At 36.8% G+C, this 23,560-nt stretch overlaps 1 protein-coding gene across 1 annotated transcript in view; it reads right to left on the bottom strand.

Annotated features, from left to right (window-relative positions):
* Positions 1 to 568: 568 nt before the first annotated feature.
* The window catches only part of LOC127958734 (palmitoyltransferase ZDHHC8B), a 50,749-nt gene continuing 27,757 nt past the window's right edge, over positions 569 to 23,560 (bottom strand). The window contains exons 2-11 of the mRNA XM_052557692.1: positions 10,407 to 10,528; positions 10,121 to 10,278; positions 9,870 to 10,042; positions 8,784 to 8,886; positions 8,336 to 8,427; positions 6,478 to 6,610; positions 6,178 to 6,289; positions 5,912 to 6,021; positions 4,071 to 5,083; positions 569 to 3,060 (exon numbers count right to left, since the gene is read on the bottom strand). Of these exons, the coding sequence (XP_052413652.1) occupies positions 2,910 to 3,060; positions 4,071 to 5,083; positions 5,912 to 6,021; positions 6,178 to 6,289; positions 6,478 to 6,610; positions 8,336 to 8,427; positions 8,784 to 8,886; positions 9,870 to 10,042; positions 10,121 to 10,278; positions 10,407 to 10,528 (2,167 nt within the window). The 3' untranslated portion in view covers positions 569 to 2,909. The remainder of the gene's footprint in view (positions 3,061 to 4,070; positions 5,084 to 5,911; positions 6,022 to 6,177; positions 6,290 to 6,477; positions 6,611 to 8,335; positions 8,428 to 8,783; positions 8,887 to 9,869; positions 10,043 to 10,120; positions 10,279 to 10,406; positions 10,529 to 23,560) is intronic.

Genomic DNA, 23,560 nt, shown 5'->3' with positions numbered 1-23,560 from the left:
ACAAGTGGTTCGAAGACCATGATATTACTGTGCTTGACTGGCCAGCCAACTCACCTGACCTGAACCTATTGTGTTATTCTATTATATTATGGTATTACTCAATACAATTGTGTTATTCTATGTTATTTATTCAATATGGTATTTTCGTTCGTGTGCAATGAATCTAGAACATAAGAAAGCTTTCTGCTTTTTTGAATAAAATAACAAAGAATTAAGAACTTTTCAATGATATAAAATTTTGTTTAGATGAATCTGTATCTAATCTTAAAATTATGAGAAATTACAAAAATGAGACCAAAATTCAGGTTAAAGTTATATTCATTCAGATTAAAGTAAAGAATTAAAAATATATATTTTCATCATAGATGTGTAATTAAATCTTTTGTATGTATTTTTAAGAATCCAATATGACCAGCACATACCAGATATACCTACCTAAAAGATTTAAATTTTTAATAGAGAATTGTATGTTTTTGTATTCATTCATTTAATTTAAATGTATATTTAAAATATATCTATACCTACCATTTTTCAAAACAGAAGAAAAATAACGAAGACGAGACAAATGAACGTTCAAGTTATATTTATTCAGTTTTCCCCTTTGATGGACAAAAATAATAGATGTACCTTGATATGAAACTATAATGTCTTTATTTCATCTGAATGAAATACTTCATCACAGAAAAAGAGTCCCATAGTTGTTCTTTTTTGTTTTAGCTGTACACTGATTTCATCTGAACAGAAGGCGACGCTGTGCCAGACAGCATCAGTGAAGGACAGAGATGACCAAACACCGTCAAACATTCACAGAAATGGAGCCTAGCAATCCGTAAAGGCCTTTCCATGACCACATTAATTATTTACAATTTCAAGAAGCTGTTTGACTTGGGAAAAGTATGGTAATGACCCTTTTCAAATGCACCAAAATAACATTTGTACTCAAGTGCATGTAGTCCGTTATACCCCTAAGGCAGATCTGTGAGGAAATCAATATGAATTCCTTGGAAAGTCATCTGATGAGCAGCAGAGAACTCCACATGCGGTGCAAGACACCTAGAAGATCACCGTCAAATATGTCAGTATAAATTGTTAGATCTTTAATTCGGAAACAGGCCACGGTGGGAAGTTTTTCTGTTAACGGGTGGGTTTATGCCACTTTTACCTTTTATTGAGAAAATAATAATTACAGATTACTTCTCAGCTGTTAACCTCATAAAAGCATGCCATTTTATTTTTTTTTAATCGGCATGTCTTGCACTAGCAGTGAAAATTTCCAAATAAAAAAAAAAAGTAATATTTACCAAGCGATATTTATTTGTACTTGCTGTATAATCAAAAAGCTACTTTTGAAAGTGAGAAGGGAAAGTGAGGCTTTTTAAACTTCCTCAATCAAACTGAATGAAAAGAAGTTACTGACTTTGATACACTACTGTTCAAAAGCTTGTGGCTTGTAAGATTTTCAGGTCTTTCAAAGAAGTCTCTTATGCTCACCAAGGCTTTGTTTGTATTTGTTCTAAACTACAGTAAAACAGGTTTATTGACAAATATTATTACAGTTTAAAGAAGCTTTGAACAAAAAGAGTTTAAAAAGAAATAGAAATGATATAGTATTTTTGTAATTCAAATTTTGATAATTTCTTAAAATAAGTCTTACTGTCCCTAAACTTTAACGGAAGTAGAAAATAAAAAAGTGTTATGTCTCTCAAATGGATCCTGCATTCAAAAAACAAAGCATCTTTCACTTCAACTTTCTTGCAGTTTCACAAAACGTTCTATAATAACATCTTCATCTTTCAACATTCATTCACTGAGAAAAAAAAAGTCTTAACAGAAAGTACTACTTTAAAATGGCAATGCATACTAATTAATTTGTACAAATAAATTATAAAATATGCAAAAATGAAACTGAAAAATATTTGAAAATCCCATTTGAATATCTGTAGAAAAAGTTAAATACACCAAGTTGGGTTAAAAAAAAGACATTACAAAATAAAAAAGAAATAACAATATTTGGGATGCAGCCATGAATTAACCTTGTTATGCTTTTCTAATCTATTACAAATAAATGGAAATATAAAGCAGTCAAACAACTCTGAATTTGTGATCATGACTTTAAGTAAAAATATGGCTTTAACATGTTTCTAGTACTGCTAATACACGGTGTGTTTCTGTTTCCATATTCATATTTTTTCCCCCACTATAAAATACTTTATTTTTTATAAAGAAAACTAAGTTTGAAAGAACATTTTAACAAACTGATGATAACAGCCAGTATCAGTATTTTTGTCCCCCATTTTCTTTTCTTTCTTTATTTTTTCTTGCAGATACACACATTTCTATGGCAGCTTATAGTTCTACATTAGAAAAAGTGTAAATGACCACCATATTTAAAAAATAAATCTGCTTTGTTTTTTGTTTTTTTACACAAGTGCTGTTATGGTTTGTGTGGAACCTGATAGCTTAACAGAGAAATGCATTTGAGATGAAACCCTGATTATTAGATCAGCATAGTGACGAAAACATAAAGGAGTTACTGGCAAGCACATATACACTCACATTCATGTGTGAAAGACCTGCACACTGAGCACATTTGCATTCAATATGCGAACTTTGATAGTTTATATACAGACAACAGAACTGACACTGTACATATTCAGCCCTTAACGGTATTTATATATATATTTAAAGTAATTAAACCATTATTTTCTGTTGTGTGCGATTTGTGTGCACACATGAAAAATTGCTTGTCATCTCTTTAGCAAAGAAATGGCCAATGCAAAAACCTTTCCCATTAGAACTGTGTGCCTCCTGATCGGTCGTTTCAATATTATAAAAAAAAAAAAAAAAAAAATGGTGGTGCTGCCATGGCAGTGCTTTTCCTCACAGGCAGTGGCTCTTCAAGCTGTCCATCAAACGGAGATCTCATATGTAGTCCCGCCCACTCCTGTGACCTTTTTGACATTGGCGTGTCTGCTGGGGGTTCCAGAAGGAGTCCCTAGATGGCAGTCACGTGCTTGGCCCTTTAGTTGCCCGTTGACTTTACCTTGACAGAGTTCCTCTCTATGTGGAGAAAATATCAAAACACAGGAAGACATATTTGAAGCGATTGCTTTACAGCTGTACGGTGAAATGTTATCCTTATCTATCCTTCTTTAGAAAGGAAGAGATTCAAACATGCTTCATGGACTGAAATGTTACAAATGAGTTCATGAAGAAGAGGACAGTATTAAAGTGTTACGGAAGGGATTGTATAATAATAATAATAATACAGGACTCAAAAATAAGGAGACAGATTAGGGCCAGTTGACAAACAGGCACTTGTCGGCAAATTATGCCTTGCATAATTTTTTTTAAATTAAAATCTTTTTTATAATGCTGTTTTCTTTTCTTTTTGCTATGTAATGCATTTTTTTTTTTTTTTTTTACAATATTTCTAGTTTAAAAAAAAAAAATCTAAAAAACATTGCTAAAATAAAAACGCATGATTCTTTGTGATTGGATCTCTAAAAATGTTGGCATGGAAAGTAGAAAACAAACAATTCCTTTCTGTTGAGCCCTGTAATAAATCATAATTTTAAAGACAATCATGCAGTCTGGTATTAGTCATTTGTAAAATAATCAAGTCAAAGAAAAGAACAGTATGTAAAATTATTAAAAAGCATTATTTAAGCATAAAAAGCATACAGAACAAGAAAAGATAAATGTATATCAAATCATAATTGCTTTATATTACACTGAATTCTGATTACAATGATGCAATAAAATGTAGAGTAAGCCAGAAGTACATGCCATGCAAAATGTTAAATATAATCTCATGAATGAACAAGCAGGCAGAAATGAAAATATGAGGAAAAGCAAAAACATGATTTATTTGGCTAACAGATATGTAAATCACAGCATTTTTGTTTTCTTCTCATAATCGTATATATATTCTAAATCACAATAATGAGCAATAAAACAAGCAGTACTCATAAACGAACAAATAAACATAACACAATGGAAATCTCTTTTCTGAAGTCTCTCGCCCCGTCCGTTTCTGACTGGTTTAAAGTGGATGCTCTGTGTCATACCTTGTACCAAGATGTGGCGAGTCCGCCCTCTCCAGGGCGCTAATGAAGGTGACCTTCTGATGTGTGTATGTCGGGGAACGGGGCACAGCTGTTGGGGAGTGGTGTGTTTGGCGCACCGGAGAGCGATACTGGCGTTCGGCTGTCCGGCTCACACCGCCTGCATCGGTGTGGAGGGACGTCGTGGAAGTCCTCGGCGCTCTGGAGAGCGAGGATGCAGAGGAACGCAGAACGGGTGTTCGGGGAGCGTATCCCACCACCCCGACTCCCATCAAGTTATCCCGAGAGCCGCACACTGGAGGAGTGGGCTCTCGAGATCCGGTGCCTCGTGGGAGTCCGTAGGCGGCTCCGCTGCAGGTGTCAAATACACCCGAATCATTGGCGTACGCTTGAGCGTGCCGATGCATGAGTTTCTCCCTCTCCTCCAGCTCCTTCCTCTCCTGGATGGAAGCCATGATGGTTTTGGAGAGGTTGTCGTAGCGGACGGGCGAGGGATCTCGGTCTCTTGAGAGCGGCGACTGCCGCCCGTACATCACTCCGACGTGCACGGGACTGTAGGATGGGGGGCCGATGTGCCGCTGAAGCTCGGGCCCTCGTACATGGCACATTTTAGTGGGCAGGTAAGGTGAATGGAAACCCATAGAGGGCACTCCTGGGTGAGTGGCGCACTCGCCCACAGACGGCGTTATGCTGTGGGTCAGCAAGCTGTCGTAGGATAGGCTGCCGTTGCGGCCCGATAACGTCCCAGGCGAGAAGACTCCTTTGTGAGGGGTGGATGTGACCGTTTCTGGTTTGCTGACACCCAGTGGCATCGGGTCGGCCCCGTTCACGCCCTGCTTCAGACTGAATGAACGAGACGTCGTGCTGAAGGAGTCCAGCTGGAAGGGCGAGGACTGGTATGTTCGGTGAAGAGGAGCGCTGCGGTAGTCTGGCATATCCAGATTCGGCTCGGAGCGGTAATCGTGACCTCGCTCCTCCAAAACGGCAGAGGGCTTACCGTTCTCAGACATCACGATCTGTAATCAACAGCATTCACAAACTTACAGTATTGTTGTACAAAGTTTGGTGTGCATGAAAAAATACTATAGGAGCTTAGTGTTTTTGAACCATACTATAGTAAAGTGTATTATATTGTATACATTGTATTTGTTTATGAATGCTACAGCATATTGTAGTATTAACTATACTGAACTGATGAACTGTAGTATACTTTAGTTTTTAATAAAAAATAAACTGTAGTGTTTTGTAGTATAATATACTGGATAGTTGTAGAAAAGTTTATTTGTATTACTATAGTTGTTATATTAACATGGCAACTATAGAATTACCACAACAAATGATTTCAAGTACTTTATGGTTCAAAACACTTTAGTATTTACTATGAATTACTATAGTATTTTTTTCAAGAAATTAATTCAGCAAGGATGCACTCAATTGATCAAATGCATGACAATCAAGACAATGTTAGAAGAGATTTGTTAAATAAATGCTGTTTTTTTTTATACAATTTTTTAAAAATGTTTTGTTTATTTTTTTTATTTATCAAAGAATCCCAAACACTGACACACAAAAAAACTAAGTTTCTTGTGGATTAAATCATCATATTTCCATGATTTCTGAAGATCATGTGACACTGAAGACTGGAGGAATGATGCTGAAAATTCTGTTTTGCTTTCACAGGAATACATTTCATTATAAAATATATAATAGTTATTATTTTAACTGGTAATATTATTTCACAATATTACTGTTTTGACTGTATTTTTTGATTAAATAAATGCAAGACTTATCTTACAGGCCCAAACAGTGTATATTATAATAATGCATGACTCTGTGGCTCCCACCTTCTCTCCGGTGGCGTGATAGTGCACTTTAGGCATGGTGCCGAAGGAAGGTCTGTATTTGTACATGGCTGGGGTAGATGGACTGGTTGGTTTGCCGGACAGGGAACTCTCTAGAAAATAAGGCACAAATGAAATGCATGACTCGGCAGTGCTGCAATACAATGCAACACCAGATGGCAGCAGAAGTGCAGTTAAGAAAAATACAATTCAACAAGCTGCTAAGGTGCCACTGAAGACAGGCTTTGAATAATGTTTGTGATACTTGCCTTCGCTGGAGGTGAGCTGACTCTTCAGCTGGTTGTAGCGATCTGCTTTGGGCGGTAGAGGAGGTTGTGTATCTACACTTTTATCATCCACACCATCCAGACTGGTCTTAGACTAAAGCAGAAGAAAAACCTTTTATTCTGGGAATCTTGATTTAGGCAGAAAAAGCCATATTATTAACACCATTTAGTTGGGACTTTCAATTTCATTTGTTGGCGTTAACTAAAGGTGCTTAGTTCAATCAACGCCATTGTAAATTCCAGGTCATGTGCAGATTGAATTAAAAGCTTTTGCGGACTCACTTTGCTTCGGAGGATGCTACTATGGATGCCATTATCACTGACTTTTACACTGACGTGTCGGTGAGAGAGGTCAGGACGGAGGAACGGTGGATTCAGAGTGATGGGAAGTTTCTTCCTGGGATCAGTGATGTACCTGTAGAACAGAAACAGGTGAAATGATGCATGCAATTTTATTTTTACTTTTAGAAAAAGCATGTAAGTGTAACTTAGTGTGTAGCACAACCACATGTAGGTTATCAAATGCTTAAAAACAGTTGACAAAATGACAACTGCGTCATCATTTACTCATGTTCATGTTGATTCAAATGAGGAACATTTATTTTTATTAGTAGTATTTGATCTATTTACTTTATTATTATTATTTCAAAAGAAATTATTACTTTAATTCAGCAAGGATGCATTCTATTGATCAAAAGTGGCCGACATTTTTATCTTGTTCTATTAAAAACAATTACCATGAAAAAATATGCATTATATTCTTAAGAAGCACAATAATTTTCAACATTAACAATAATAAAATATATATTCTGAGCATCAAATCAACCTATTAGAGGTTGTTTTTATTGATCGCATTTTTCCTTTTTTTATTTTTAACTATTCCTATTCCTATAATTCTGATTGAAGGAATGATTTAAATAGTCTTGTGGAAAAAAAACGTTTAAAGCAACTTTCTGTTGTTCTGCTTTGGCCTCACAAAGGTTGTCCTCTATTGTTTCTGAAGATGCCTTCACTAGAATTAACAAGAGATTGACCTTGGCTCTGATCTGTGTTTATACGGCAATTACTTTCTCTTTCCATTGTTTCACAACCTGATTCAGATCTTCAGTACTGTACGCTTTTCCTGCTCAGTGTGTCATAAAACAGGCCAGGAAAACAGGACACAATCTACCTTCCTATGGAGCCCTGTTCTTCCCAAACCCCTCCAGACTGTCTCCTGTGATAAACAACCTCTTTTTCACCTCTGTCTGCTGTTTAGAAGTAATCCAGTAATTGTTAAAGGATGTTATATTTCAAACCATATTTTCTTCTTGAAGCTTCGAGTTCACACACACACACACACACACACACACACACACACACACACACGTGAATGGAAACCACAAAACCAGTCACAAGGGACATTTTTTTGAAAATGGAGATTTATACATCATCTGAAAGCTAAAAGCTATAAGCTTTCCATTGATGTATGGTTTATGTTAGGAGGACAATATTTGGTTGAGATACAACTATTTGGAAATCTGGAATATTGAAATACTGAGAAAATCGCCTTTAATTAATTTGTATATAAAATGTATTCCTCTTATGGCAACGGTTAAGTTTGAGCAGCCATTATTATGGATTTCAGTGTCACATGATCCTTCATATACAATGCTGATTTGCAACACCCCCCCCCCCCCCCAAAAAAAATAAAATAAATTAATTAAATCTTATCATCAATGTTGAAAACTGTTATGCTGCTTCTTATTTTTATTTTTTTTGCATACTTAGATTTTTTTTGTTTTTTTCAAAATTCAAGATAAGAAAAATATAAAACACCACATTTATTTGAAACTGATGAATGATTGAATTAATGAATTATTGTTCATTCTGCTCAAGACAGAGTGATATCGTATCATAGGTCTTTTGTAGCATTTGCCGAAGCGTAATGTTCACTGAATCCTGTCTGTTTTGCAAATGTAAAATAACACAATCTAATGTAAATTCAAGTGAAATGAAACCGTATGTTCCGAAGTGAGTGAAATATAACCAGCTGTCAGGGTGTCACGACTCACTTGCACACATTTCTGGTATGTGTGTGTATCTGTGACTATCACGGATTATAAACATGAATATATATATATGTGTGTGTGTGCTTTACCTAGCAGCAAGTGGACTGCATAAGACGTGCTTCACATTACCACAGCAACCCCGAGTGAATGGATTCACCCCCCCTCTGAACTTTCCTGTCACCTGAGAACAGAGAGAGATAGAGAGAGAGAGAGAGAGAGAGAGAGAGAGAGAGAGAGAGAGAGAGAGAGAGAGAGAGAGAGAGAGAGAGAGAGAGAGAGAGAGGAATCCTACTTTGAGCAAACTGAAGAGAGTTGAAAACAACTGTCCTTGACCCATAGGACCATAATGAACCGCGATGAAAATACCAGGCTTGGTAACAGATGTCGTGCCCAAACAACAGAAGGCAATCAAGTTGGATGGACATCAAGGTGATTCTGAGTGGGTGTGCAACATGTGAGCACAGCTCTGCCTCTACAAGTGTGCGTGTTGTTACACAAACCAGATTAACATATTAAGTGGTGTGTAATTTGGTTCACCTGTTCGTTTGTGGTTCGTCCTCTGGCTACCAGAACCATGTGGAACCCAGTGAGGCCCATAACAGGGATGAAAAACAGGCCAGTCACACACATAACCACAAGACTGGACAGAGGGAAGGTCAAGGAGCCTGTCGTGATTCAATTTCTGAGAAATGCTGCACGAAGATACAGCTAATTAGAATCCTTTAGATTTTTGATGCATAGGTAAGTATTGCAGGATTTTGAGCCAATGTGATCTCGCTGTGGGCGGGGCCTCCCATCATAAATATTAGATATTAAATGAAAAGAAAACGAAAAATTTAAATGTTGCTTTGCCAACCGACTGAAAGAAGTTATCACTAAAACTTTAAACTGAAATAAAAATAAAGGTACACAGAAATATTTAAAAGAAACAACAAAAAAAGTAAAACTAAAAAAAAAATCTGAAATAAAATAAATTATAAATATTAGATATGATGCTAAAAGAAATTTAGAAATGTTGCCTTTGCAATTAAGTGAAATAAGTTAAAGCTAAAGTACTAAAATTTCAAAAACTAAAAATTACAAAAAGACAAAAGTGCAAAAATTAGCTAAAACTACAAATATACAAATGTTTGTTAATGATAACATAGGTGTTCACTGTTAGTTTACGTTAATTCAGCGTGCACAAGTGTTGATCTTAATAATGCATTAGTAAATGTTGAAATCAACATTAACTGTGATGAAGAACTATTGTTCATTCTTAGTTCATGTAAACTAAAGTAGTTAACTAATCTAAAGTGTTACCAGTATTAATCTAAATTCAGTCCAGTTTTATGGTGTTAATATTCACAAAATGTGATTAATTTATTTGCATGTGTTCTTTTAAAATTCAGTATCATTAAAATAACTGCATTAAATCAAAAAGTTACTTTATATTATTTAATAAAATAATAAATAATCGTTACAAATCATGTTCGGTTTCGGCCCAGAATTCTCATTTTGGTGCATCCCGATCACAAGGATTATAAACATGAATATATATGTGTGTGTGTGTGTGTGTGTGTGTGTGTGTGTGTGTGTGTGTGTGTCCCGAGTTATTTCTGAGCAGGAGCTGTGGAAGGATACGTCACAGTCGTGTGAAGCGCACTCAGCGTCTCAAGGTGATGTAAGACGAACAGTAGACCGAAGGAAAACACTCCCACCATGTGAACACTCAGAGACAGCAGGAACAAGAAGAAATATCGGTAATTCCTCCGGCCAATGCAGTTGTTCACCCATGGACAGTGGTGGTCAAACTCCTACAGTGAGAAGACAAGTGTGTGTGAGAAGAGCACTGTGGTCGTTTATCTTCACGCTCTGTGTTTTACGCGCCTCACCTCCACACAGTTGTCACACACACTGCAGTGTGAGCAGCGAGGAGGTCTGTAGAAGTGGCACGTGGCACACCACTTCATCCGCACCTGAATCCCCTTTATCTCCACGTTTTTATACAGCGGAGCTCGGAAGTCATCGTCTTTGTCTTCGTCCTCATCCGCTGGGAAACAGACATGCATCATCGGCTTTATTTGAGAGGAGCAGTTTTCTGCACATTCTATTCATGGACCTACTGTTGTGTTTCCATACATCTGAAACAGAGAAACCTACACAACAACTGGATCATACCTCGGGGAAAGACTCCAGGGTCCATGAAGGTGGCCATGCTGAAGTTGGCCAACACGAAGAGGAAGACGATGCCATTGTACAGAAGCACAGCAGGTGAGATGTTCTTGCTTAACCACGGACACCTGAGAGCACGCAAGAGAAACACAAGAAAGATGTATCAGAATGATAAATTTTCGACATTTTTTTAGAATAATATTTGTGTTCACCCCTGCAATATTTTCTTCTTTTTTTTTTCCAACAGAGAGATTCATGCAAACTCGTGAACATTATTGCTGAATAAATTAAAATCAAATATGTGCAGTTAATATAGTCACAGACTGAATAACCTGCAAATTTTGGGATACATTATGAATGCCGATTAACAGAAATATAAATTTCCCCTTGGGTCAGTAAAAAAAATAAATAAAAAAATAATAATAATTATATATATATATATATATATATATATATATATATATATATATATATATATATATATATATATATATATATATATATATATATATATATAAAATATTATTATTATTATTATTAAATTATCGCTAAAACAAAATAGTATTTTGCAAAAATTAATTGACAACAGCACTAATAACTGCAACGATCTAAAAATAATTGTTTTTCACAAATGAAATGACAACAAAATAACATATCTAAATAACATATCTATATAAAAATATGATATAAATCTTATATATAAAAAAATAATATAATAATAAAAAATAATAGTAAATGTATATTAAAATAATGTACAATGTAATTTATTTTTTCTATTATTATTATTATTATTATTATTATTGTTATTATTGTTGTTGTCATGTCTGCAACACATTTTATTTTTTTAAATAATAATACTATTAATAATGATGATATGTACTATTTTTTAGTTTTTCTTCTTCTTATTATTATTATAATAAACATTTATTACATACAGATAATAAAAGTTAATCAAATCGTATCATATCATAAAAATGACTAGCTGTCCTGCAACAGCTCTAACTGGGCTCTGCTCAGGTTTTATTTAACATATGTTAACAGGCAGAGCCAAGCATATATATATATATATATATATATATATATATATATTTGTGCACTTCTAAATTTGCACTCCTATTAGAGTCTATTGCATTTCTTGTAGTCTTGCAGAACAGGACTTTTTCTGGCCACGAACCGCCCACCCAGACAAGAGGACACCATCTGATCGACATGCAAAGTGACCAAGCACATTTATTTTAGTTCCTGCATGTCACTTAGAGCTAGATAAATCTATAATGCATTCAAAATATGACCACTATGTGACCATCTAAACCATTCCATAATGAAGCAACGAGCCACACAAGGTCATGCTTTACACTGATTTTACCAGATGTATTTCATAAAGCCAGCACTGTTCAACAAATAAGTGCTTTTAATCATAGTAACAATTACGATAATGGAAATAATGTTTAAAGTAATACACTCCATCTGGCTAACTGCAGACATTATATATAGACGTTATATTGGCCATTCCAAAGCAGCTTCGAACACACCTCATCCAATCAGATTTAAAGCTAAAATGATCCACAACTCTCTAACTCATACTCCGTCTGCACCAGAGGAAGGTGAAGTCTGTGATTCAACACACTCATTCCATTCAGTTCGTTGTTTTCTTCATTTTAATCAGAGATGGCAGACCAGAGAATACAAAGCAGTACTGCAGAATGATAAAGAGGCCTCAGACACAACAGAACAGAGTAAAACCAATGGCTAGCTACTCCTTCATGTGTAATTCAATCCCAAACAGACGACCTCAGAATCAATCCATGCTGTGGGAGAAGAAATAAATGCCAGTTTTATCGGCCGTATGAACATCTCCTAGGGGGTAAACAAGAACGTCAGGGAAATTAGGGAATAAATACACTGCCTGTGAAATGCAATAACCCTTGATCTCGGAGCGTCTTGCTTGTGATGTGCAACAAAACAAGCTTTAAAACGCTTTTTTCTTACTACGGGAAGTAGATCATTTACTGTGAAATCACCAGTGTAAGCTTAATCGTGAAAACTTCTTGTCAACGTGGTCCATAGTTAGTTACAATAAAACTTTATCTCGATCTTCTGGTTATTTCGGGAAAAACTGTAGGGGGCGCTTTCCCCCGTTCTTCTTTCTGCTTTAATAAAACGGTTACCACACAATACAAATATTAAAACCAAAAATGATGCATGTATTGCTATGTAATTTGTTTAAAGTCAATTCATTGATAGTATTCAAAATAACGATAACAACATTTCGTTGTACGAAATATTGCCACAGAAATAATTGCAATAGTCAATATTATTGTCATTTTAAAGACCATTTCATGCCACTGAATATAAAATCATAATGTTACGGCATAATAATTCAAGAAAGCCTACACACTTCCAAATGACAACGAACTTTGAATTTTTGAGAATATTTAGATCGTGGAAATTAAGTATCCATTTATTAGATACCTTAAAAACCTTAATAAATAGTAAATAGTAGAAAACAGAAAAATGCACAACAAACTAGTATGGAGATTTTTCATTTCTTTTCTTTTCTCTGTAAATAAAGGGTGCACGCTAATGTTGGAAAACACAATCACTACTCAGCATTCAGACGTCTGTACTGTATGCACAAAGGCACAGATCCCTAAAAAATACCAAATCTGAAGTTTAAACTTTTTTTTTTTTGAAGCATGTTTTAAATTTGAACAAGTTCCTGACGACTACACCACGTTTTGTACGAAAAGCTGCAAAAGACACAGGCGCAAGTAGATTGTACAAAACATGCTGACACTTACATTTTTAAGTTAATATAATGGGCGATATATTTCGTCACCAAAAATGATTGAGGTCATGTACATATACTGCGCGATAAGTTGATATATTGATTATTGCGACAGGCCTAGATGCAAATGCAATACCATCCCTGAAACAGAAACCTAATGAACTCAATAAAAAGCCCGACAGGGTTTTATTTCTGGCTGGATGTACATTATGCATTATTTCACCACTCTTAGTATAAATTTTGCAATGTTGGAAGCACATCATCATCACATATTGAAAGAAAGTCTCTCAGTAGACATGAACCTAGACAACAAGTCAACAAATTCATCAATTTGCAGTCTGTTTCCTCTTCTACGTACATAATCGTTGGGAGTATAAACGTTAAAGTATGCATTTAAACAACATGACTAAAAGTACTTAAGTATCAATCTATGCTTAATTCCTTCATGCAGATCTACTGTTCTGCATTTAACTAGCTGCCCCTTTAAATCTAGCAAACCCTGAGTAAGAAGGCTGTATCCTAAATCACGCTCTTAGCATACACGAGCCCCTTATTTTAGTGTAAATTACACTGGCATTTTAACAACCCAAGGGCTGAGCTGGAGGGGTGTATATAAGGTTTAATTTAGGCCATTCCCTGCAGTGTGTCTAACGCCTCGCTGCTACAAATATTAGCATATCTGTGCCAGAGGCAGTCGCTCCAAGGAGCCATCTATCCGTGAGGTTTATGATATGCTGACGAGATCAATATAGATAAAAGAAACAACCCTGTCAACAACAGCTTTAGGGAGCACAAGGTTTTTAAACCAGCGCTGGTTACTTCATAACACTCTGATTGTGAGATAAACAGAAAATGCATTCAAACATGCTAAAAAACATGAAGAGAAAGACATCACAACCCAAATAAATCTAGTTATTTAATAGATGGAGCAATGATTAGAATTTGAATAATATAAATGATAAAATCTAACAGAGAAGCTATTTATTAGTGGCCCCTTGATACGACACTTACAGCTGTAAAATAAATTAACATAATAGAAAATTAAAAAATAATTTTAAATAACTGAATAATTATTAAACTATTAAATAAATTATCTGGCAGAGAAACTATTTATTACTGGTCTTGGAGAAGACAATTATCAAAGTTACTATGTTCAAAAATAAATAAATAAAAAAAAATATGCAACATCAACGCTTGGTACATGTTTGTTTTTGGAAATTTTTTTGTCCTCACATTTAATGCACGTATGCCATCTTATGCCTGCAGAGATAAGGTAGTTGAATTCACACACCTCTTTTCTCGTTTTTCACCCCTTTCACTTCACTGCTTAAATTATTTCAAAGCACTATGGGCCAATTAGCGAACCACAGAAGTCCTGTATCTATAATAAACAATGCTTCATTAATCAACGTGTGTGAAATCTACATGATTTATAATGGAGCAGGGCAGGCCAGAAAAAAGGACGATGGTGATGGGCTTGAACACAGGAGATCATTAATCATCAGACAGAAGCTTACTGAGGGAATGTTGTGTGGTGAACAGATCCACCCTGGAGCTTCTGACAACAGAGAAATGAAACACCTTATTCATTAGAAGGACTTCCTGTACAACCGCCCTGAAAGAAAAATGTTTGCCCTACATTTTCCTCATTAGAATCTTATGAAAGTAAATGAGCACTCCTGACAGCAAGGTAGTGTGTGCATTTGGCGTGTGTGAGTATACACACTGAATCAGATAGAAGTAAAATTGTGATATTTTTTAGGATTTGCAAGTTAAACGGTTTCACCCAATTCAACCAAAAATGACAATTAGCTGAAAATGAATTCAACCTTAGGCCATCCAATATGTAGATAAATTGGTTTGTTAATAGGAAGCGTTTATAGTAACAGATTTGGAGAAATGTAGCATTATCGTACATCACTTGCTCACCAATGAATCCTCTGCAGTGAATGGGTGCCATCAGAATGAGTGTCCAAACAGCTGATATATACATCACAATGATCCAAAAGTATTCAACAGATTTCCAAAAGAGGCATTTTTAAATAAACAATTCCATCATCAAGCGGTTTTCAATGTCAAAACATTGTTTCTGGTTAAAATATGAGTCCTCTATCCATGATATTGCTTTCTCCAGTGAAAAAGTATCAGGAGCAAAATATGCACAGATCAAGTTTACAAGCAGAATGGATTGGTGGATTTTGATGTGAGAAGACTTCATTTATAGACTGTAGTCATGTGAAATGTTTTTATCAGCTGTTTGGACTCTCATTCTGACGGCACCCATTCACTACAGAGGATTCATTCGTGAGCAAGTGATGTACAATAACGATTCATTTCTCCAAATCTTTCCAGACTAAAGGCAGACAGAGACTATCCACCAATTTCTAATCCAAGTTTGTCTGAGACGGTGAGCTTGGTTTGGTTTCCCCTTATCAGCCTCGATAGTATTTGCCAAATCATTCTCTGAGACCCACAGGATCTCACAATATTCCTCCAAAACCTCCAACAAAACACATTCACACACAAACACACAGCGATCACTAAATAACCTTTCATGCCCCTTATAATTTAGACTGATTTAGCTATGAAAAAGCCTCACTGGATTTAATTGGGTCCCCAAAATCAAGCATTCAAGACATTAAAACCTCTAAAGGAAAAGACCAGATCTGTGGTCAGTGCACATGATCAGGACATGTAAGAGCTGTTCGCTCATAAGGACTCTAAAATGAGTCATGCATCAATCCCATATGCCCTCACAGTATGTGCATCTAACATCTCAAAAACTATTTGAACAAATACTGATATCCTCATTTTCTTTTTTTTTTACAGTGCATCTTTTCTGAGATTCTGAATACACAAAAAGATGCAGTGAGAAACACATGCACAAATCAATCCCATATTAACCCGCCGGCAGTCTCAACACAGAGCCAGATTAAAGCATCAGTCAACACACAGCCGAAAGGAGAAACGCTATCACAGATACAGCTGTGAACAAGTCCAAACTTACTACCAGCATAATCTCACCCATCTAAAAACAACATGCACAAGACCACATGCTACTCCACGGGCATTATGGGATGTGATCCACATCAAAGAGATTATCTTCAGCGCTAGCCCTTTAAACAATTTCATTTTGAGAGTGAAAAGCAGCATAAATAAAAGCCCCAGCAAGTCCCGGCGGTCTATGAATCACGCTCTGAAAGCACAACAGAAGCTCTTTCTTCATTTAGATCTGCTTAAAACAGTAGTATACCCCCAACAACAGCAGCTTAAACGGATCTGAGCTAAACAGAGGGCTAACCTTGAACACCAAGCGATCTAGAGCGAGATAAATACGACCGGGTCAGATTTAGCCCTGAGGGAATCTGTCCCCAAACATCTTTACCACTGTTCGCCGAAGCCATTGTAAATACTCTGATGCCGTCATATCCTTGTAGACTCTGAGCAGGTTTATACATACACCCACAGGTGTGCCGCACAAACACGCACACTGCTAAGTTGTGTCCTGACGGTGCATATCTGCGTGGCAGTTGTTGGCTAACCTCATACGTATTCCTTACCATGCGTATTTTAAGGCCAGACTGCAGCTGCTGAGGTTACATGCGTGGCAAAAAAACAGACAGCCAAGTCCAGGCCGAACACGCTGTTCTTTTGGGCTTTTCTAGCCTGATAAAAAAGTATCACCATTTCCAAAATGTTTTCATTGATGATAATACGAAATGTTTTCTGAGCACCAAATCAGCATACGGGAATGATTTCTGAAGGATCATGTGACACTGAATACTGGAGTTACGATGCTGAAAATTCAACTTTATAAATTACGTTTTAAAATATATTAAAATAGAAAAAAGTTATTTCCAATTGTAGTAATTTTCCATTTTTACTGTATTTTTGATTAAAAAAAATGCAGCCTTGGTGAACAGACACTTTTTTTTTTTTTTTTTAAGCATTACAAATTTTTACCCCAAACTTTTGAATGGAAGTGTTTTTTGTTGTTTTTTTAATCACATAATTAATATTTTTCAGGCTTGTCTTTATTCTAAAGATCAACTAAAGTCAGTAGTTGAAAAAAAAAAACATATATCTGGTTTTGGAGAAACTAACATGTTTAATAGTTAATAACATAAAATAACAATTCACCAGTTTGACTGACAGGCAATCCGACTCACCATTATACTGAATATGCCATTTTTCCAACAAATAAATCAGACAGGAGTGTCAATAGACTCACAGTCGTGGCCTAATGGTTAGAGAGTCGGACTCCCAATCGAAAGGTTGTGAGTTCGAGTCTCGGGCCGGCAGGAATTGTAGGTGGGGGGAGTGCATGTACAGTTCTCTCTCCACCTTCAATACCACAACTTAGGTTTCCTTGAGCAAGGCATCGAACCCCCAACTGCTCCCCGGGCGCTGCAGCATAAATGGCTGCCCACTGCTCCGGGTGTGTGTTCACTGCTCTGTGTGTGTGTGCGCGCTTTGGATGGGTTAAATGCAGAGCAAAAATTCTGAGTATGGGTCACCATACTTGGCTGAATGTCACTTCACTTTTTTAAGAAAAAAAAAAAAAACATACCTTCTGATGTTCACTGATGCTTATTCCATGCTATAAATAGTAGTAAATATGAAGATGATCGTTAATGTGCCACATGAACTGAGGCACTACAGTGATATGTCATGACACATGAAAGAGCCACAAGACGCATTTATTGTTTGAATTTTTTAACAAAATTACAAAATTTGATAGCAGTGTTTCCCATACACTAAATTATTTGTGGCGGCCCACTGGAATATCAACATTGACCACAAACAGATTATCCAAAATGTTTTGACTTCGTTGAATAAACATGAGCTCTGCACGTTTCAAAGTCAAAATGCGACGCGGCTGTTTTTATATTAATGTATTTTTGAAGGCACCGACTGTCTTTAGAAACGTTTTGATGTCATTTTAATTTTATCTTTCCTATAATGCCTGACGAAGTTGCATTTTTGAGCACTGTTTCGATTACAGTCATTACCGGGGAAACCACTATTTCTGATGCTCCTAAAACGCCTCCTGCTGGCAAAGAATGGATGTGCATTTTCAATCAGCATGTCTGCTGTTTTATATATATCGTATATTCCCCCCAGGGCAAGTGTCGCCAAACATTGAGTGTAAGCCATTGGGAAACACTGACACTTGGTTGACACCAAAGGTAACCTGCTCTGTCTTGTCTGTTGGCGTGTTTTTAGTGTCCTCTTTGCTCCAAGTAGTTGCTTCACTGTGCAAGAGCGTTGTAGCTTGTCAGATGTAGCAACAGTAGAGGGTGGGTCTTTGTGAAGGGTTAACTGTTTTTGTCAATAATCACTTTCTAGCAAAACAGTTGAGTGAATGTTTCAATCACTCAACCCATAACACACAAAAAAAGAAGCTCACATGCATGCCACTAACTGGTGTCAGAACAGGTCACTGAAGAAATCAGAGTAAATATCTCTGGTGCATTGATTGAAAGGATAAGTAAACAGCACATATCCAAATCCTCAGCACACATGACACACCAGAGATAAGAATAAAGCCCCATCCATTCTTGTGACACCTGGGCATTTAAGATGGGCTTGGAGAATGACCCAGATGGAGTAGCTGCCAAGTACTGGGACTCAATATCTCCTTTCTCCTTGGCCTTAAGAGACACCCTATTTATTTGTGTGTCCTCTACACACCTTTGCACACAAACACGAGTGTGTAGACACACGCATCTATCTTCAAACATGTCGGTGAATGGTTCCAAACGACTGGAAAATAGTCCTCAGCCATTTTCTAGCCACTTCCTGAACGGAAGTCCAGACAGAATGAGTCTAAGTGAGAGAGGGGAAAAATCTGAACCGTCAAGCATTGTTTACTCAACTGCTGCTTAGTGTCAGACTCAATACAGCTGGGTGTTTGTTAAGAGAAGATAAGGTCTAGGAGACAAAGACCAGCATTTCTATAAACCTGTCCAACAGAATGAAGGAGGTCATAAGTCACCACATCTCACATAACAAACACTATCTAGACATACTTTAGTGCCCATGTGGTACACACACACACGGTGTTATATATTAATTTCTTAACCCTTTTTTCCATCAGGATGTTATCAAAGCAACATTTGGACATGAGCACCAGCTTATTGTGTCAAGTGTGTGCAAACCACAATGCCACAGCTCTAATATGAAATATGGCTATTGTTTGGCTCTGAGTAGGTCTGTTTCTGGACCAGTTAACACAGTTACACAACCATGTTTTGGTGTAGCAGATCTCTCCTTTCCTTCTGATTTACTGCTTTAGCTACTTATTAAAAACACAGAATCATTGTGAGCATGTCCGGTGGAAAACAGCAAGATATCCTGACACTGACTATGCATCTGGAACACCAATCTAGCAGAACAGTACATCCTTTGATAAATATGGCTGTAATGTTGACAATACAGTGTCCACATAGGAACAAAAACATGCACGAACGCACTATGAATTAAAAAAAGATAGCAAGGTCAAAACAAACTCATGATGACAGCTTGGTAATATTACCTTCCTGTCTGTCTGCTCAGACTGATCACATGCAGACAAGCTTCCAAACTAAATGGGACAATGCAGTTGATGTTTCTGTATGTAATAAAAAAGACTGTGGAAAGATATGAACTGTGAGGGCCTGCGTTAACAAAGCAGAGCCCCAGAACAATGAGGAGCTTTCACAGACAAGGAACTACAGAGGGAGGGGACGGACAGAGAATGTGCGAGTTTGTGAATATGTCTATATGAAACAAAAGGAAAAAGCCTATATATCAAACTTGATCTAACTTGATTGCGTAATTGTAGAATGGAAAAGCTTTAATGAATAATGTACTGAACAATAGATGTATAGAATGATAGAATAATAGAGCATAAGTATAGTGAAACAATAAGATTCGATGTGCTGGCCATGTGCTCAGAATCAGACAGATAAAAAACCTGATGTAAAGTGGCTTTTCTAGGAACAATGATATGACAAATATTTGGTGTGTTAAAATCAATGTCAGATGTAAGATATAGTGTAAATAGTGTTTTAAGAGACTGGTGGCCTGGTTCCTTGTTAAACTGATTACTGTGTGTGTGTCTGGGCCAAAACCCACATGAAGCCATCTGGACAGAGAGAGAAAGATGGACTGAGCGGTTTAGAAAGAGGGCAAACTGTCATGTGTGTTTGTTTGTGTGCTCAACCAAGCTGGTATTCTTAAAGATGCATTCACTATTTTTAATTCATTTTCACAGGAAGATGTGCAAGTCGTCTTTGAATGATAGTGATTAATGTATTGTATGAGCAGAAATAAAGTTACTAAACGGTGTCCTGTTTGACATTTGATCTCAATATGACGGTGTTTACACAACTTTTTTATGTAAATGATGTTGAGATATTTGTCAAAAGTACTAGTCAGTTCGTTGTGTATAAAACCGGTCTGAGAGAAACACAATTAATGCATGCATCTGTAATGAAAAGCGTTTCTGTAAGTCTGCATTATGGTATATTTCTATTACTCTATGAGCGTTGCATCAACAGTCTAGCAATGCATCTAAGATGCTCAAATAAGCACAGGTTACAAAACTAAGCACGGCTGATGGAGCTCTGAGTAGGCGTTCCGACTTACTGTACGAATGTGTGGCACAACTTCTGGCACAAGCCTGAAAAAACAGCTATATGATTATAAATAGCTCACCACACGTGCCCGTTCAGACACACACGGTCAAGTCAAGTCTTGGCATTCCAGCGCGCTACAACAAATGTGTGAAACTCAGAACGTGCAAAATATAAGACGGCACTACCCAAACTGGCATTAGATTTCAAGAATGACTCATTTTAGCCCCTTCAGGACTGTATCAGTGGCCATACCCAAACATTCAAACACATGCACATCATCTGGCACGAGTAATTGGCCACAGTCACTTTATGAAGCTTTTTAATGTTCAAAAATACCTCCCCATATGTGCGCTTGCCTTTTACTATGAGGACATGCGGTCTCTCTCGCTTTCAGCCAATAACCCCCATAATGTTTACACACACACACAGTGAGAGAGAGAGAGAGAGAGAGAGAGAGAGGGCACCTCCTTATACCCAGAATAACCCTTTGCTTCCTCTTAATCTCCGCCTAACAGGTGCTGCTATTTACAGCACACAAATCCATCCGCTCCAACAGAGGAATGAGAGATAGTGAGATAGAGATGGGGAATGAGATGAACAAAGCAGAAGACAGAAAGTCTTATAACAAAGATGAAAAGAGAGGGAGATCTCTCTATCCAGTCCAGTCTCTTTGGCATTAATCAGTGTACTGCAAATTAGGGCTGTCAACTTTAGTCGTTTAGTCGACTAATCGGTCGAAGACGGATTGGTCGACTGACATTCTCATTGGTCGACCAGTTGCTTAATTTTTTCACCAAAGAAATTTTCTTTAATTTACTCCTTGATATTTATTCCTTTATTAGCATTAAAAATATCACTTAATTTTATGTATTATTGATGTTTTTCCGTTGTTGTTTTACACATGCTCTGTGACAATTGTTTAATAAATGTGCAAATCAAAATGCAAAACATTGAGTCTTTTTTTTTTTGTTGTTTTTTTTTTTTTGACTGATCGTTGCGCAGGACAGGACTTTGGTCGCCTAAGCATTTCTTTGGTTGACTACAGACTACTGCAAATGGAACAGAATCAAGCAGAAAGTGTCAAATAAAAGAGGAGAAAAGAAAAGCAGTCACTTTGTGCAATAGTTTGATTCCTCGAAGCATGTCTGAAGGTTTATAGGCCTTACAGACAGATGGATCGAGTGATAGAACGACTGGTCAGAACAAAAGAAAGGTGGAAAGAAAGCTAGAACGACAGATGGAAGGCTAAAAAGGTAAAACATCAGAGAGAGTGCTAGAACAATACATAGCACAGACAGCATGGTATGGCACAGAAATCACATATAAATAGGAATAGTATCTATATACCACAAGGAATTGAATGAAGTTTTTCTTTTCTAAAACTGCATGGCCACAGCAGTCGATTTTTCAAAGGAGATCTTACAAGGTTTCTAAGCACTAAAGGCTATTGTTTTCAACAATCCAGAAATCCTTGACCTGAATGACTCAGAGTGTGAGTATTATGCAAGATAGATCCTCTGAATGTGGACTCACTCGTACAGACTTATGAGGGCAGTTATTTGTAATAACTGAAAGAAAAACTAGATTTGACATTCCCTTGCACCACAATTCACCAGATGTTAAAAGGACTTTGCCATCGTGTTGCTAAATTCTTACTGAGAGGTTTTCAGCATGTTGCTAGGTGGTCGGATGGTCGTTTCTTATCAAAAAGCCTAATATGCAACCCCAAGTATGAGCAATAATTATATATATAGGCCACATGCATATGTAAAAATCTGCCAGAACATATTAATAATCATATTTAATTAGAAGAACATCTAAGACACAGCAAGTTTCCTTTAAAGTTTTTGGTTTGGGTTTTAATTTGCATCTAAATCAATGCTGCCAGGATTTGATTTCGCATACTGTACCCAATTAAACAAAGCAGGAATGTGCGAGGTGTCCTAACAATGTATAGCAAAAACATAAATAGCACAAAAAAACACCCCTTGCAATTAGTGCAGCATGCAGACTGAACACAGGGCGAATAAAACCCAGAGAAGGAACAGATGAGTCTCTCTAGGACCGACATTTCCTCTCCATCTATCTAATCTACTCATTAAGAAGTGTCCGAGACATTTCCCCACACAAGAATGGAAGGAAATCAGTTTGGCTGCTGCGGTAATGACCGCTCTTCAGTCTCAAAGAGGAACTGCCTTTGTTCCAGCAGGAGACGCTGATAGACGGGAGAGAGCAAGACCGAATGTTTACTCTGGCACTTCGGAAATTACCTCCTCTCTCTTTATATGAGGATGATCGACATCAAACCAAGAACAATGACAACAGCTCAAACGTTAGTCAACTCGAATTAAAGGAATAGCTCACCAAGAAATGAAAATGTGCTGAAAATGCACTCAAACTCAGGACATTCAAGATGTGGATGAATTAGTTTCTTCACTGAAAGCTGTAGCATTGCATCACTTGCTCTGCAATGAATGGGTGCCGTCAGAATGAGAGTCCAAACAACTGATAAAAACATCAAAGTAATCCACACATCTCTAGTCCATCAATTAACAACTTGTGAAGCAAAAAGCTGTGTGATGTTTTTAACTTCAAACCATTGCTTCAAGCTAAAATAAGAGTCCTTTATCCATAACATTGCTTTCGCCAATGAACAACTTGTTGCATTTCAATCAGGAGTGAAATATGTAGATAGCAGGCGGTGTTTACAAGCTAAAGCATTGCAAAACTGTTCTAAACTAAACAAAAAG

The sequence above is a fragment of the Carassius gibelio genome, chromosome B5 (assembly GCF_023724105.1).
Source record: "Carassius gibelio isolate Cgi1373 ecotype wild population from Czech Republic chromosome B5, carGib1.2-hapl.c, whole genome shotgun sequence".
NCBI classification, from domain to species: domain Eukaryota; kingdom Metazoa; phylum Chordata; class Actinopteri; order Cypriniformes; family Cyprinidae; genus Carassius; species Carassius gibelio.
The sequence above is the reverse complement of the archived record's forward strand: the minus strand, read 5'-3'. Positions and strand labels throughout refer to the sequence as shown.